The sequence below is a fragment of the Mastigoproctus giganteus genome, chromosome 4 (assembly GCF_048544385.1).
Source record: "Mastigoproctus giganteus isolate SK-2022 chromosome 4, ASM4854438v1, whole genome shotgun sequence".
Taxonomy (NCBI): domain Eukaryota; kingdom Metazoa; phylum Arthropoda; class Arachnida; order Uropygi; family Thelyphonidae; genus Mastigoproctus; species Mastigoproctus giganteus.
This window is the reverse complement of record NC_143578.1, coordinates 95,988,028-96,005,967: the sequence shown is the minus strand read 5'-3', so window position 1 is coordinate 96,005,967 and position 17,940 is coordinate 95,988,028. Positions and strand designations below refer to the sequence as shown.

Below are 17,940 nucleotides of genomic sequence, written 5' to 3'. Positions count from 1 at the left end.
TGCTGGTTGCTACACAACAACAGAACAAACACTACACATTCACACTACAACACTCTGCACAAAAATGGCCGGCTTTGGCGTTTTAGCTCCACCACAAGATGAATAACAGCAGCTAACAGAGGAAACTGTGGGTTCCGCTTCTTAACAAATGAATACTTGAATACTTGTTTAGTCACCATTGTTTTTGACACATGGCTTTGCAAGAGTTTTCAGAATGTAGAAATGATTGCTTATGCTGATGTCCTTACGATCTTGGTAAATGGCAATTCTAGGAAAAATTCAAGCTGGACATTTACTCATAAGTTACAAGTCTCAGTAACAAAAACATACCAGATGTTGTTAAAAGGAAGACTAGATCCTGGGCATCCTCCCATAATAAAGTACAGGGAGCAATCTATTCGCTATTCTTCTACTGTACCTTGCTATTCTACTTGATGATCATAGAAGTTTTATTCCTCATGTCAAATATGTAAAAGATAAATGCAAGATCCTATTGGCTAAACTTAGACAAATTACTAAACAGAACTGGGGATTAAAAGGACATACGTTAAGGCTCTATTATAACTGTATCTTTTTGGCAGTAATTACATATGGTACAGGAGCTTGTGGCTTCCATGCTGACAAGGTAGCTATTATCAAGCAGCTGCTGCAAGCACAGTGGGCAGCATTATTACTTATGTCCAGGGCTTGTAGGACAACTTCTATGGCTGCTCTTCAAGTCTTATTGGGTAAGCTTATTTGGTTAAGCTTATTGGTTCACCATGAAGTACAGTATAGATTTCTAAAGTATCATTTCAAGAAAAACATCCCTGCTTTGATTGGTGAGATTCATCTAGATTTAGGTGCCAACTTGATTCAAGAGAATAAAAGAATTTGCACTCTTCTTGTATCTAATTGCAACAAGATTGGAATTCAATTGAAGTTGGTTCTGTAACTAGGGAATTCTTCCCTTTTGTTAAGGAATTTTATAAAAAGGACTCTTTTTGGCTTTTGCCCAGCTTATATGGCATGGTTCTACTTACTGAACATGGTAGTCTCAACAGCAAATTGTTTCAGCTTGGGTTATCGTCGACAACCCTATGTCATTGTGGTGTTGAAGAAACTACTGATCACATGTTATTTGATTGCCCCACATACAGTGATCTTTGACTAGATTTAGAAATCAGCATTGAAAATTTTTCTTGCTGGAATAAAATGGCTCTGGAATAAAATTTCAATTGCAGAACATTTATGTAATCTTTAATACCTTTGCTGATAGAGCCTTCAACAGAAGAGATTCTCTTCTGCAAACACAGTAATGTGATTGATACTATATTTGATTGAAGTGATTGGATTCTTGTATGGTCCTAGATAACTAAAGTGAATGTTTATTTAACGTTTGTGCTAGCTGAATCTTATGGACTTTTCATATTTTGGAAGACGTAGGGTGTTCCTGCTCTATGAACTTTCACCTTGGAAGATGTTGAGTTCAGTCAGGTTATAAAAACTTTAGGTTTGCTTCCTCTAGGATAATACTGTACATTTTGTATATATATTGTGTATCATTGAATACTTGTGAGTAATTGCTCTATATACTGTAAACTATTGAATAGTTGTGTTCAAAGTTGGTAGGTTTGTCTCTTCTTGGATGTTACTGTATACTGTGTTTTTATTGTGTATATGTTGGGCATCAATGATTTCTTAGAGTTCAAAATCAGAATGTTGTTGATTTTGCTACTGCTTAACCCAGGTGATTAATACAGTAGGCTTTGTTTCTTTTAGGATGTTACTGTACAATTGAGTAGTGCACACTGTGTATTTATTGTGTATTAATGAATAGTTAGCGATCTAGACTAGAGTGTTATTGTTTTTGCCACTGTTTGGATCCAATGGATCAAACAGGATCATTATGTGTTATAAATTTTATTTTTCATGTATATATGCACAACAATGCTTTTTTGTATAGTTAGTATTATTGTACAGTTGTTATAACATTAGTATAGTTGTTCAGTTAGATGAACTTGTGTAATATGGACTTTCTCCTTACAAACTTTCATCTTGGAAGATGTAAATAGTTATTGAATTATATATGTACCCTTTAGTGTTTTGGTATATATTTGTGACCTTGTCTTGGAGCAGGAACACTCCTCAAGATATGAACTGTGCAAATAACATGCTTTATCTTCTACTTTGAAGATTGAAGGTACCTGCTGGAGATGAAATCTTCACATTCCTACTTTTTCTCTGCTATTTCCTTGCTACTGTTCCTAATTCTTCCCTTTCCTGTTGGATCCCCCTGTCGATCCACCACTTTGCTATATTATTCCAATCCTGTCCAGTTCCCATACTTCTTCTACCTCGTGCACTTCTTCTGTTCCTTCTCTATTAGCATCTGCTTTGGACTTGTCCTAGGTATATGCAGCAAGACAATTGTAGATCCTGGTCACCTCCATGTGGCAGGGATGGGATGTGGTGACTTGGTGTTGCTGCTTCTCATTTGCTAAGAGCCAGGTGCTGGCCGACAACACAACAACAGAATATATCATTACACTTGCACACTCAACACTACATACAAATGGCTGGCTTTGCCGCACGCCTCTTTACAAGATGTACAACAGCGGCTAATGGGGGAACCCTGGGGGTTTGCCACAACAACACGTGAATATCCCTGAATATATTCCCTGATTAGTCACCAGTTGGTCATTTATTTTTGTGTATCCTTTATGGTCTGTTTAAATTTGTTTAAATTTTGATTGTTTAGTCACCAGTCGGTCATTTATTTCTGTGTGGCCTTTATGGTCTGTTTAAATTTGTTTATTAAATTAAATGATACAAATTCATCACATATTTTGTCTATTTCTAGTATCTGAACCACCATTATATTTGTCTTTGGTATCATGCACAGATACTTCTATTCATATTGCATGGCTACCTCCTGATGTAACTAATGGAATAATAACTGGCTATAAGGTAAGTGAAAAACATTATAAATGCATATAAAATGAATGGTCACTATAAATATGTGGCATTCAAATACAAAAATAAATCTGTATAATATAATATGTAACAATAAATGCTACAAACACACTCAGCCGATCCTCTGGTTTTATAACAGAGTTTGTAATTTTTTTCCCTCTTCTCTATTTTACCATTATAATATAGCTTTTCTGTGGCTTTTTGCAGTAATATAGCTTTTCTCCATCTTTTTTCTTTATGAAAGAAAAAAAAAAAAAGTAAAACTATGTTAAAATTGGAATATTTAAAAAAAAAATCTGTGAATTTCTTCTGTTTTCTTATTGGCTGTCAGGTGTGTTAGTCTAAGTTGCAAAATAACAATGTGGGATAACTGCATTGTTCTCTGTAATGTATAGCTATTTCCTTGTACTTGTGGTGTGAAGCTAATTAACACATTAATATCTTTCAGTAAAATGTCAAAAAATACAAAATAAAATTTCAGAAAACAGATATGCAGGACTTTCTGTGTATTGTAAAATCTAGAAAAGGTAACAAATTTGCCTTGTGTATTGCACGTAGATGTGTTTTTTCAATTTGAAAGAAACAAACGTAATGCAATTAGACATTTGAAAATAAATATGCATAAGGAAAAACATACAGTGTATAGAAAGAAATGAAAAAATAGATGCAATATTTTCATAGTGATGATGATATTTTCATATGTGCTAAATTGTTATTCATATTGTTTATATTATAACATTTAACTTTCTCTGAGTTGGGCTAATCATGCAGGTATGTTGTTCATGTGTTTCCCAATAGCAAAATAGCATAAAAATATGGTTTTGGGAGAACAAAAGTAGCAAGCATATTTAGAGAAATTTCACAGAGGATAAGAAGAGGTAGGGGTGGCTCTGAAGAATGTGCCACTTTTTATTTGCTACAGAGGACAGTCTTTTAAGCAGGGGGATCATAAAATCAAATGCTGCTTGCTTTCAATGCTAATTTTGGAAGGTGATTCTGCAGGGTACATTGGGCATTTTTTTTCTAAAAAACCTGAATAAATAGTAGTATTCTTTTAAAAAAATTGCAAGTGTACCCTGTATGCATGAAAGAGGGTTTATTTGTAAAAATCTTTGTTGACACACTAAATTTTGAACAGCTAGAACCGAAATCAAGAACAATGTAATTTATTTTTATGCTCACTACTTACTCTACCAAAGGTTAGGCCAATAGCCTAATTACCCATTTGTTGAATAGTATCATTGCAACAATATAAGTATTTGTATTGTTACAATCACACTATCATGTTAGATCATGTTACCCTGTCATGTTTTGTTCAAATTACACATGCAGCACTACGAGATCTGTAAGAAATGACAGTATCCATGCATAATACATTATCGAAACTATGACTTGTCTCGGGATTGCAACAGGTACGTGCACAAGCATGTACCTGTTGCACATTTTATCTCACTGCACATTTCATTTCGCATTGAGAAAACAGATACTGTCAGAGATGAAATATGTCAAGTCTACAATGACAATGAAGAGCTCATACTAGATCACAAATTGTATGAATCGGACTTGGAAATTCACAATACGATTGAAATATGTAAGACAATGTGTAAAGACAATGACAACAGTGCCCCTGACAAAACATGCAGTAATGACCTGCATCACCTTGTAACGCAACTGCGAGAAGAAGACCCCTTTCGAAACTTTTACAATCATCCAAACAGTGAGCTGAATGAGAATCTAAAGCTTGCCATGCTCAACCATCTCAGTGCAATTTTAAAGGAACTCTGAAAACTTGATGACCAACGAGGACTTCTGAAACTTAATGAGAATGGCCAATGACAAACAAAAGATTCTATTCATACATGTAATTTAGAATCTGTTATCTCCCAATCGCAAACTAATTCAAATATTCTTGACCAGCCCAGGTGGTTGTGGAAAAACGTTTACGATTCGCCTCTTGATGGAAATATACAACTGTTTCAGTAATACAAAGGGGGTACTGTAACGCCTACATTACATGTGCTTCAACTGGTAAGGATGAAGCATATGTAATGTAATGATTGTGGATGTACTCAGAACTGGTTTATGCCAGCTCTGAGCACATCCAAAATCACTGCCCTCGAGACATCCATTTCTACCACAGGTGGCAATGGTTAGCTCAAAGCCACCTAAGTGGTATGCTCCAAATCATAAAGGTTTTTCCACGACCAGCTGGTTTTGCCAGATCTGAGCACATCCAAGATCACCTCCCATGATCCTTTGCGCAATCTCCTCTCCTGACTCCATTCCTTTTGCCTTTCCCATGATGGTCAAACCATGTTATTTATTTTTTTTTATTTTAAATTTTGCAAGGTATCCATTTCTCTGGTTACCAAAAGGTTTCTGCCACAGGTGGGAATGGTTATCCCAAAGCCACCTAAGTGGTATGCACCAAATCATAAATGTTTTTCTGCAACCAGCTGGTTTATGCCAGCTCTGAGCACATCCAAGATCACCTCCCATAATTCTTTGCACGATCTGGCTGGTTAATCTTAAATGGAAAATCGTTTATGATTTGTCTCTTGATGGAAATGTACAACCACTTTAGTAATTAAACGTCATTAGGGTGGTGGTAGGGTCCGGTGCCTTAATATCGACAGGTACTGAATGTCTACATTACATGCGCTTCAACTGGTAAGTCTGCCGTTGCGATAGATGGAACTACTGTGCACAGTGCCTTCAAGATATCCATTTCTCTGGTTGCCAAAAGGTTTTTGCCAAGGGTGGCAGTGGTATGCCCTGAATCATAAACGTTTTTCCATAACCAGCTGGATTATGCCAGCTCTGAGCACATCCAAGATCACTTCCCGTGATCGTTTGCATGATCTCCTCTCCTGACTCCACTTTTCTTTGTTATGAAATGGAAATGATGTCAAATGATATCATTTCTGCTTTGCAAAATCGTGACAGATTGATTTTACTACTGTCTAAAATTTAGTAGGTGCCGCCAAAGATGTTTACACATCAAAAACTGTCTTATACTTAGTGTTGATAATGTCCCTGCTATGGTATACTTTCCTTGTTATCTGATTAATTTGTGTGTTGAAAAGGAGGTTGCCTGTCTTCCTATCAAAGTGAATGAATATTTCAAACTGAAGTTTCCACTGTGTGAAACTTCAGTTTCAAATAACACACACACACACACACACACACACACACACACACACACACACACACACACACACACACACACACACACACACACACACACGTATATATGAGGTACATTGAAAAAGCTCCTGGAATTTTACTACAAAAGTTTATTGACTGAACAGTTGGGCTTACTAACCTAATCATCTTTAAAGTATTTTCCTTCCTTACACACATACACTTGCTTCATTAGTATTCCCAACTTTTGGAACGTGTAGGGCTGCTTCAGCATTTTCTTTTATGTCATCCACTGTAATGAAACGATGAACCCAAAGTACTTTTCAGTTTAGGGAACAGTCAGAAGTCAGATTGTGCAAGGTTGAGGGAATAGGGAGGAATTCCTATTGCATCAATGTGATTTTTTTTCCCCTGACCAAGAATTGCTGAATGCCATCACCATGTGACTCAGTGCATTGTCGTAATGCATGATCCAGCTATCCTTCCATTTTTTGAGGTCATCTTCACCCCTCACATTTTCATGCAAATGTATAAAAACCTTAACAAGGTAAACAGCCATAGTGCTTCTCACCCAATCACAAATTCATGATGCGCTATGCCCTCATCATCAAAAAAAAATTTATAATGACTTTGACATTATAAATTTTGTAATGTCAAACATGGGGTGTTGGGGGTTTCAGGGACGGATGGCAGTCATCATGGAATAGTTGGGTATATGGGATGTGTTAGGGTAACAAGGAATAGGCATAGGAGCATGTATGCTTGCATGTATACCAATGCTAGAAGTATAGTAAATAAATTTGATGAATTTGAAGTGTTGGTCAAGACATCAAAGGCGGATATTGTTGGGATAGCAGAGACCTGGTGTCACAAAGATATAAGGAATGCAGAACTGGAATTTGGGGAGTACAATGTGTACAGAAAGGATGGACAGGACAGAAAGGGAGGGGGTGTTATGCTGTTAATTAAGAAAAACATAAAATCAAAGGAAGTGCACCCAGTTAATATATATGAACAGTGCTCTGTTGAGTCAGTTTGGTGTGAGATAAGCACTGCGAAAGGAAAAATAAGAGTAGGAGTGTGTTATAGGCCTAATGACTTGAATGAGTACAATGAACAATTGTACAGAGAAATAGAGTGGGCCAGTAAATCAGAATGTCTTATAATGGGGGATTTTAACTTCCCAGATATTGACTGGAACTTGTGGGTTGGTCACTCACACACTAGTCAGACTTTTGTGGATTTATTGGATGATTGTTTTCTGCAGCAGCATGTTTGAGAGGCAACCAGAGAAAGTAACACTCTTGATCTGGTTATCAGCAGTGATCATTCGTGTATTAAGAATTTGCAGATAAAGGAACCACTAGGTGGCAGTGATCACAATGTGCTGAAGTGGGATTTACTCAAAGAGGTAACTACCGTCAGGGGTAAAGGAAAGGGTTTTTGCTTCCGTAAAGGGGAGTACAGTGGTCTCAGACAGTTTTTAAATTCTGTACAGTGGGATCAACTGACGATGTTACAAACAGTAAATTCTAAGTGGGAAGCATTCAAGGAATTAATCGTGGAAGCTACTAGACTTTATATACCGATTAAGAAATATCGTTCAAGGTTTAGGCCTAAATGGTTATCAAATGAACTAATGAGACTCGTGACAGAGAAGAAAAATGCATGGGATGCATATAAATTATCAGGTGACGCAGAAGCCTGTGGCAGATATAAGCTAGTCTGTAATCAGGTCACAAAGGAGGTTTGGCAGGCGAAGCCGGATTACGAGAAATCTTTGGCAAAAGATGCTAAGAAAAACAGCAAGGATTTCTTTACTTATATAAACTCTAAAAGGAAGGGGATGAATATGATTGGTCCACTTGACATTGATGGTTCGACTGTTGATGATCCTGCTCAGATAGCAAACAAACTCAATGAGTATTTTGCATCTACATTCACACGTGAGGAATTATTACAGTTTGAAAATGGAAGGTTATCAAATTGTAGCAGTGTGCTTAATGATTTTGTAATAACTGAGAGCAAAGTGGAGGAGAAATTGTTGAAGTTAAACATAAGAAAGGCACCTGGGGTGGATGGGATCTATCCAGTTATTTTAAAGGAGGCGGCAAAGCAACTAAGCAAACCCTTAGCCATAATTATGAGAGCATCCTTGGACTCAGGGGAGGTTCCCACGGACTGGAGATGTGCAAATGTGTCCCCAATTCACAAAGGTGGATCGAAGGGTGACACGAGTAATTACAGACCAGTTAGTTTAACTTCTGTTCCGGGTAAAATAATGGAGTCACTGGTTAAAGATGCATTGCAGGATCATCTAGACAAGACTGCAGCAATAATTCAAACACAGCATGGGTTTGTTAAGGGAAAGTCTTGTCTGACAAATTTGATTGGTTATTATGATGTGGTCACAAAAGAACTGGATGCAAAAAATAATTTTGATATCATATACTTGGATTTCAGGAAAGCTTTTGACACTGTTGCGCATGGAAGACTACTGTACAAATTGGAGCAGAATGGTATTAAGGGTAAGTTGCTACAATGGATAAAAGGATGGTTAAGTGGGAGAAGACAGAGGGTGGTAATCAATGGGTGCTGCTCTTCGTGGACTGATGTTATTAGTGGAGTCCCACAGGGTTCGGTGTTGGGTCCACTGTTGTTTTGTGTATTTATCAGTGATATTGATGAAGGTATATCAGGCTTAATGTCGAAGTTTGCAGATGACACAAAGGTTGGCAGGGTTGTTAATGACAGTAATGGCAGTGTGCTACTGCAACAGGATCTAGATAATTTGGGCAGATGGGCTAAGAAGTGGCAACTGAAGTTCAACCTTGACAAATGCAAAGTACTGCATATGGGTAGAAGTAACCCCAGAGAAACGTACCACTACACTTAAGGTGGTAGAAAATGAAAAAGACCTGGGAGTAATTGTGCAGTCAGATATGAAGTTTTCTGAGCAGTGCAGATGGGCTGCTAGGGCGGGTCATGGGGTTTTGTCAATGATATATAGGAATTTTGCTAGCAGGGAAAAGGAGGTGATTGTCCCTCTGTATAAGGCAATGGTCAGGCCACGCCTTGAGTACTGCGTACAGGTCTGGAGGCCTCATTTTAGGAAGGATGTAGATTTGCTTGAGCGTGTACAGAGAAGAGCAACACGATTGGTGAGGGGAATGAAGGGATTCTCTTACCAAGAGAGGCTTAAGTTCTGCAAATTGCAGTGGCTTGAGACTAGGCACCTGCGCGGTGATCTGATTGAGGTCTATAAGGCCTTGAATGGGTTGAGCACGCTGAATTCTGATGGGATCCTTCCACTTGTTCAGATTATGAACCTACGGGGACATAAGTTCAAATTAAGAAAGGACAGATGTAGAATAGATGTGTGGAAATTTGCCTTTAGCCAGCGGGTGGTTAATTGCTGGAACAAACTTCCATCTGTCGTTGTGTAAGTTGATAGGTTAAATAAATTTAAGGAGGAACTGAACAGGCATTTGGAGGGAATGGTGTGATTTTTTTTTTTTTTTTTTTTTTTTTTTTTGGCTGATGCTGCATAAGCTCCTACACTTGCTTTCTTGCATCATGTGCCACTACTACTACTACTACTACTACTACTACATTGGATTTTGTTGCATGAGACTTCTTGTGCCACAGGAACATTTTTGGGTGCCATTTGGATGATTCAACCTTGGTCTTGTGGTTGTAGGTGAACACCCAACTCATCCCCAGTGACTACTTTTCTTAAGAAGCTTGGATCCTGCATAGATTTTTTGAACAAGTTGCCTATGATCAAATGGGGTCATATGATCAAATGACTAACAATGACTATATGGTCATATGACCACAAACATGGAACAAACTTTACTCATGCACGTGATGTAGCCTTAAATCTTGCATTATGATTGTGTGTACTGAGCCTACAGATAGTCCAACTTCATGAGCAATCTCAACAACGATTTGCCGATCATTTTACAAGTTCCTTCACTTTTGTGACATTTTTGTCATTTTGTGATGTTGAAGGGTGCCCACTGCAAGGCTCATCTTCCAGTGTTTCCAATCTGTTTTTAAACAAATTAAACCACTCTTAAACTGATGTTTTCTTCAAAGCATCATCTCTATTAATTTTCTGTAATGCTAATGCTTGCAATGTCTCTGTAGCACTTTTCCCAAGTTTAAAAAAGATCTTCATGTTAGCATACTGTTCAAACTGTGACATTCCACAATCACATTTGTGACATGAGTGAAGTGGTTGAGCTAGTTCACACTTGGTAGGCATGTGCAATGAAGTTAATGTCAATGCCCCATGAACCCTTAAAGCCATAGCACAAACCATTTAATTACCAGTGTGTGTGATTCCACAAACTCTTTGATTGTACAACGTATATCATTTATTTCCCAAAAAAATAAGGACAAACACCTCTGTGCAGCTAAGGGTAGAGAGAGAGAGGTTTATAATGCAAAATAAAAAAAAAATAATAAGAAATAAATGAAACACATATATCATTCTTGAATACTGCGATCACAAGTTATATATATATTTTTTAAATTTCGGATAGCACATCCTTAGACCATGTCCCTAGATCCAGACCATTCATAAATTATATTGACACCTTCACTTTTTCAAATCTTAATTTTTAAATCTTAATAAACACAGTAGCAATTTAAGCACCCCCCACAGTAGGAATTCTCTATGCTAAAACTGCCAAGTAACTGTTGAACAAAATCCATCAACTTGATTATTTAAATGCTTTGTCAGCAATTCAATTGTTTTTATTTTCCATTGCACTAAAATTAATTAATTTTCAACTGCTTGCATAAAAAAACAGGAGGAAGTTTCAATTTGTAATTTAACCACTGCAGACAGAAGTAATCTATTGCCAAAGTTGGCTTAATCAAAGAAACAGCTGAAGACAGTGGCAGCACGAGGCAGGTTCAGCGTGTTCCCCGGAACCCATCCCCGCACTTTAGATGGCCCCGTGCTTTCTATGGCATCGCGTTACAACTTAGAAATACACACGCTTTTTCTGCTGCCGTACTTCCCCGATGTTTCCATGTCACTTAACGACTGGCAAAGCGAACTCCCACCATTCAACCTACTAGAAAATCCGGACGATTATGCCAGAAAATTGTACGAGTCTTGACACAATGAAATATATTATAAAAAGCAATCTTTCAGAAGCATACCCCAATTGGCTTGCAAATAATGTTGACAACGTCAGTAACCATAGCTTCAGCCAAGCGTAGTTTTTCGCAGTTAAAATTATTTAAAAATTACCTTTGATCTGCAGTAAGCCAAGAACGTTTTACCTCTCTGGCTATTTTGTCTATCGAAAGCAAGGTAGCAAATTCCATAAATTTTGATGATATAATTAAAGACTTTGCAATGAAAAAGGCCAGAAAAATTATTTAATAATATTCTTTGATCCTATATAATATGTAATAATGTGTTTATAATAAATAATTTATTTAGGTGTTCTTTTTTTTGGCCCTGCACAAATTTTGAACCTGGCCCTGCAAAAGTTTACGCCGGCCCTGGCTGAAGACCATATAAAAATAGGGATTTATGAAAAGGTCCTAACAGAGATTATAACCATATCCAATTTACAAAGCCACTATGCTTTTGAGATCTTTAACAAAAGTTGTCAACCACGAAGAACAAAGCATAACTTTTATAGGCCAAATGAATTTGCAGACATTTAACTGCATCTGAAGGAAGAATATTTACAGAGCTAATTTGAATTTTCATGCTATCAGAAGAAGAAGAAGAGGATAAACAAAATTTATTCTAGAAATGATTTAATTTGCTGATTTCCCATTGTACAAATCTGGGAATGATCAGGAGAAGAAAATCGAGTATAGGCATCATTAATATTAGAATTTAAAAAAAAAGGGGGGGGGGTTGAAGAACAACCAAGAAAAAAGCCAATAAGGGGCTACCTACCTACCCACCCTTATTGAAGACAAAATAAGAATTCATACCTATTGGAAAAATACAGTTCTCTGTTTAAACAAAAAATTCAGTAATACAAATAAATTACCTTAAATATGTAACTGCTGAAATAAATGACTTAACAAGGAAGAAATAATAATATTAAAGGCAGATGGAATATCAATAAATACATGTGCACAAGCAACTTATCATTCCAATTTTTAAGTATTAACAAATATGAAAGACATGAAATGGTTGAATGCAAGGGTAATCCATAATATAGGAAATATAGGAAATAAGGTGTAGAAGAAACTCAATGAAGGATCAGTATTTATAATAAGAGTTTTTCAAGAACCTTTAAAAAATATATGATGAAATATAATGCATAGAATGAATGTATAATAGAATGAAATTGGCCTAAAATCATGTACAGGGATAGAAAAGCACATTTGGAACTGGTACAATATAGTATTTCTTCAGTTTTTGAGTAAAATATGCTTCCACCACTGAAGTACTAAATAAGAATTAGAGAGAATTAAAACTGAAAAAACAAAACACTTTCACAGCATAATTCAGAATCCACTCTAAGCCACAGTAGCAGATCTATTCCTCAAAGAATTAATTATCTGTTTAAATTTTCCCTTTGCAATTTCCACAAAAGCAAGGTGGTAGTCAATGAATATATCAAATAATTATCGAAACTGCAGTCAGACAAACAGGGAGCAGATTGCTAACTTTATTCATTCAGTTAAATCAAGGCAAAAGAAGCATTAGATCTGTTATGAGAAAATATTATACCCTTAATACCATACAGCTTCAATTTGTACAGCAGCCTTCCATGCGCAACAGTGTCAAAAGCTTTCCTGAAATCCAAGTATATGATATCGAAATTATTTTTTTGCATCCGGTTCCTTTGTAACCATATCATTGTAGCCAATCAAATTTGTCAGACAAGATTTTCCCGAGAGAGAGAGAGAGAGAGAGATTTATTCTGCCCAAGGTTACATTTTCAATGAGAAAACACATAACTTTGACATTGCAACAAAGAAAAAAGAATAAAATAAATAAAAGCAAGCTACCATAAAATTCAGAACCTAGCAGTTTATATCAACATCACAAAATAAATGTCCCATGGAAAAATATTAACCCAACCGTGAATCCTGGGAAATATTAATAAGGTGGAATAAATGATTATTGACAATATAATTCCTTAATCCATTATCATTAACTTGACCTGGTATAGAAATCCAAGTACAAACCACAGTCACCTCTAATATAGAATGATCTGATTGAAAAAAACTTGCTCGAATTAACTCGAGAACAACCTACAAGTTAGTAAAAATATGATCCTGCCTAACTAACTCTCTAGTGGTGGTGAGACAGAATTTCAACAACTGAAAAAGTCCTCAACTGCTCAGTCAAAGCAACAGAAATGTTCTCAGAGGTATTGATACCTGTATTAAATCACCCACTATCAAACCTCATTCCTAATAATGGTTATCATAGAAACACATTGAACTAATTAATCGAACAGTGCTATGTTCATACTGGGTGGAAAACAGATAAAATTATCAACAAATTAGATTTGCCAATTTTATACTGAGCACTAACACTTCAAAACAGAAAATTAGAATAATAATTATTAATAACATTACCTTGTTTCCACGGAAAAATTAGAACTTTTCCATAGAAAAATGAGAATGCCTCCTCCTCCAAAAAAGCTAAATTGTAGTACCTCATAATCAAAAATCCTTTTAAGAACAAAGATATCATTGTTGTTTGAAAGCCATGTTTTCAATTACAAAAATAAAGTCAAACTTAGAGGCTAAGAAAATATCTGCCAAACTCTCTTAACTTATTCACCAGATTTTTGGTATTTTGCAGATAGAGAAAATGCAATATGGATTTGTTCAGGGCGATTTTGTTTGAACATCAGGTTGGATACTATGATGTAGTAACAAAGGAACTGGATGTAGAAAATAATTTTGATATCATATACAGTCTGTCCTCGTATAGCACTATAGTTGCGTTCCTAGAAACTCTCGTGCAATGCGAAATCGTGCAATATAAACAACAGGCCCTATGTGAAAAGTGGGGTTAGGTGCCGACCACCCAAGATTGAACACACATTTGGAACCAAAACATTACCAAACACAATAAATAATCGGGTAATTTTAATCGTTATAAAATACGTTAAGTATTTTATAACGATTAAAATACGTAATAAAAATATTATAATAAAGTATTTTTAGTATTTTTTAATACTAAAAAAGTATTTTTACGAATAAAATACGTATTTTATTCGTAAAAAATTTATTATATTAAATAAAATAGTCGTTATAAAATACTTACGTATTTTATGATACGTAATTATAATACGTAAGTCGTAATAAAATATTGCTAATGCTTTTGCTTTTGTCGTAAGCAAACTTGCTTTTTGTTTGATTTTCTATCCAAACAGATGACAGCCATTCCATCCCTTCCAATTCTTGTGTCTTAATCTAATGGATTTTAATTACACTTTGAGTTGTTCCCGCTATGAAAGTTGTTTTTATTTTCTCTGCATTCTCTGTAATTCTCGGCGTTGCCTGATTTAGGTCTATAGCACGTGCAATATCACATGGTCTTTCATTTCGCTCAAAGCGTTTCACAATTTCATATTTTTTCTCTATCGACAGAGGCGGGCAGAAGCCTTACGGGGGAAACCACGGTGGGCCGGAGGCCGGTGTGATTTTGGCCATAAACCGTAGTATGAGGCCACTATAAATTTTCCCGGTTAAGAATTTTTGATCCAGTCCGCCTCTGTTTATCGATATTGCTTTTTTTTTTTTTCTCTGAATCTGCAGTGTCTTAGCCAGAACGCTTCCTTTTCACACCTTTTAAGTATTTTACTCATTTTTAGGGAATAAAGCACAATTACAAAACGAGGAGGCACGCTTGATACACATAAACAAAGCTGCGCGCGTGTAGCAACTGAATAAACAACACGGCCGAGATACACTATTAACACCTCACATTTTACTAAAGCACATTTCTGGGGGTTACTACCATAAAACAATAAAAACAATTTCCAGTTGCGTTTCTGCTAGTGGAATCTGTTATAAACTGGTAGTAAACTCCATCTAATTGCATTTGCTATTATATTGATAACTGGAATTGTGTTGGTTTTTTATGTTATTATGGCGAAATGTGTTTCCCCTTCACTGATATAAAACACATAAATACATTTTCAGAATCTTCTTCATTCCTATCGTGTTGCGTTCAGTTGGGGTGATTCCGCGTTCGACTGCCATTTCTTGTAAACACAAAGGCGAATCGTGTATAAGCAAATTCGGTTCGTGTTATATAAGATAACGTTCCCCTATTTATAAATCGTGTATGATCGAATTCGTGTGATGTAAACACGTGTTATACGATGACCGACTGTACTTAGATTTCAGAAAAGCTTTCGATACTGTTCCATATGAATGACTGTTCTTCAAGTTTGTATTAGAGGCAGTCTACTGCTATGGATAAAGGGATGGTTGCGTGGGAGAAGACAGAGAGTAGTTATCCCTGGGCATTGTTGTTGTTGTTGGTTTTTAGGAGCATTAGCAACTAAGGCCATATTGCTCCGCGATATGCGGTGGTCATTCCCTGACCTTTCTGCATCCTCCGTATTTGGTGGTGACGGGCTCGAACCCTGGTCTAATCAAGAAGTGTGTGCGACGCACTGCTGCTCCTTCCCACCTGGCTACGGAGGCGCCATAGGCACTGTCTTTCTCAGACTAATGTTATTGCTAGAAGTCATTGCTGGGCCCATTGTTATTTTCAATATTTATTAATGATAGTGATGAAGGCATATCAGACTTTGGGAAGAGGGAGGGTGAGTAGAAGATGACAGAGAGTGATTATCAGTAGGTACTGCTCTTCTTGGGCTAATGGTATCATTGGAGTCTCCTCAGTTCAGTGTTGAGCAAATTGTTGTTTTCAATATTTATTAATGATTGAAAACAATGATATTATATACCTTAATCAGTATCATTATAACTGTGTATACCACATTCAAGGCAGTTGAGAAAGAAAAAGACTTTTGAGGAGGGAGAGGATTGTGCAGTCAGATAAAGTTATCTGAGTGGTGAAGACAGGCTGTTAGAACAGCTCATAGCATTTTGCCAATGATATACAGGAATTTTCCAGCAGGGATAAGGAAGTAATTATGTTGTTGTATAAGGCAATGGTTTGGCCACATCTTGAGTACTGCATACAGGTCTAGAAGTCTCATTTTAGGAAAGATGTTAATTTTTTGGAATGGATACAGGGAAGAGTAATGACTAGTGAGGAGAAACAAAAGATTTGTACTCAACTGAGAAAGACTTTAAGTTCTGCAGATTTCAGCATCTGGAAACCAGGAACGCCTCTGAATGGAAGGAGTTGTTTAAGCCTCTGAATGGAAGGAGTAAGCAAAATGTTGGTGGAATCTCAACTCTCTTACTGTAGCTCAAACTACACATAAGAGGGCACAAATTTAAATTAAGGAAATATATCATATAATTTCTTGCGAATACCTTCCTTGTGAAAAGAATGTTAATACAAAGCGAGAGAGTACACACAGTAACACAAAAAAAATGTACACCGATACATTTTTTTGGCCCAAATACACCAAATAGTGGTGTATTTGGACCGGAACAACATTCCAGTAATTTTTTCTAAATGTCATAATAGAAAATCATTAAATTTATACACCTAATATTATGAAACAATGGCATAATCAAAGGGAAGGGAGAAATAATATCTATTTCACCCATTGCTACTAAAAATGTATATTAATAGTAATCTTTAAAATTAATAGATTTCTTTAAAAATTTATTTAAAAACAAAAATATAAATTTTGCAATGAAACTTGAACGTTTCTTACTAAAGTACAATGTGTTAGAAAAAGAGATCCAACAATGGCAAGTTTCTTGTTTATTAAACTACATGGTCAACCATTAGAATTATGGAATCCAGAGTTTTATGTCCAAACTTGGTTGTAGTTTTATCATTCTGCTGTTGACCAAAAGGGCAGTCATATAAGAATATGTAATCGATCCTGTATGGGAATTTCTAAGATTCTTCTGAACAGTGTTTTTTATATTATTTTTGAGTTTTTATTTTCGTTTTTCTCTTTTCTGATATTTAAATTTTTTGTCTTTGTGTTTTATTTTTGAAATTTTTATTTAATAGTTATACATTTGTATAAATAAATACTGAACAAATATTCTAATCTTTGACTTATTTATTTTTGCAAATGAAAAAAGTGTAGGTAACTATTTGTAGTTAATCAACGAGCATTCCGGTACTATTTTTTTAGCAATACACCTCTGAAGATAACATAATAAATTTAGTATAAACAAAAAAGAACATAGCAATAGTAAATTTGGGCCACTGTATGTAGCCTTTCTCAACTAACTGAGCATTGGAAAGCAGTGAACTTTCCAGTGCTCAGTTAGTTGAGAAAGGCTACATACAGTGGCCAAAAGCTACTTTTGCTATGTTCGTTTTTGTTTATGATAAATTTATTATGTTATCTCTTGATTATCATTGCCTTGTGTTGGTGTACATTTTTTGTGTTACTGTGTGTAGTACTCTTTCACTTTGTATTAAAGTTCTTTTCACTTGGTTGGTGCTCACAAAGAAATTATATGAGGTACCCAACCCCTGGCCTCATAGGGTTTTTCAGTCATCTTGAGGAAGTATGATTACAGAATAGATGTATGGAAATTTGCTTTCAGCCAGCGGATAGTTGATTGTTGGAAAAAACAATCAGTTACTATCTGGCTGAGGTTGCACAGCAGCACCTTCCATCTGGTATTTTGTAGTTTGAATAAATTTCAGGAGGAAGTAGACGAATTTTTAGAGGATGATGGATATGGGAAGTGTTTTTTTTTTTTTTTTTA

The 17,940-nt window shown here is 36.0% G+C and overlaps 1 protein-coding gene across 4 annotated transcripts in view; it reads left to right on the top strand.

Moving 5' to 3' along the window:
* The window catches only part of LOC150086925 (receptor-type tyrosine-protein phosphatase S-like), a 1,004,071-nt gene that overhangs the window by 491,477 nt on the left and 494,654 nt on the right, over positions 1–17,940 (top strand). For all 4 annotated transcript variants that reach the window (XM_090372826.1, XM_090372825.1, XM_090372828.1 and 1 more), the window contains one exon: positions 2,843–2,949. In XM_090372826.1, coding sequence (XP_090228952.1) covers positions 2,843–2,949 — 107 coding nt within the window. The remainder of the gene's footprint in view (positions 1–2,842; positions 2,950–17,940) is intronic.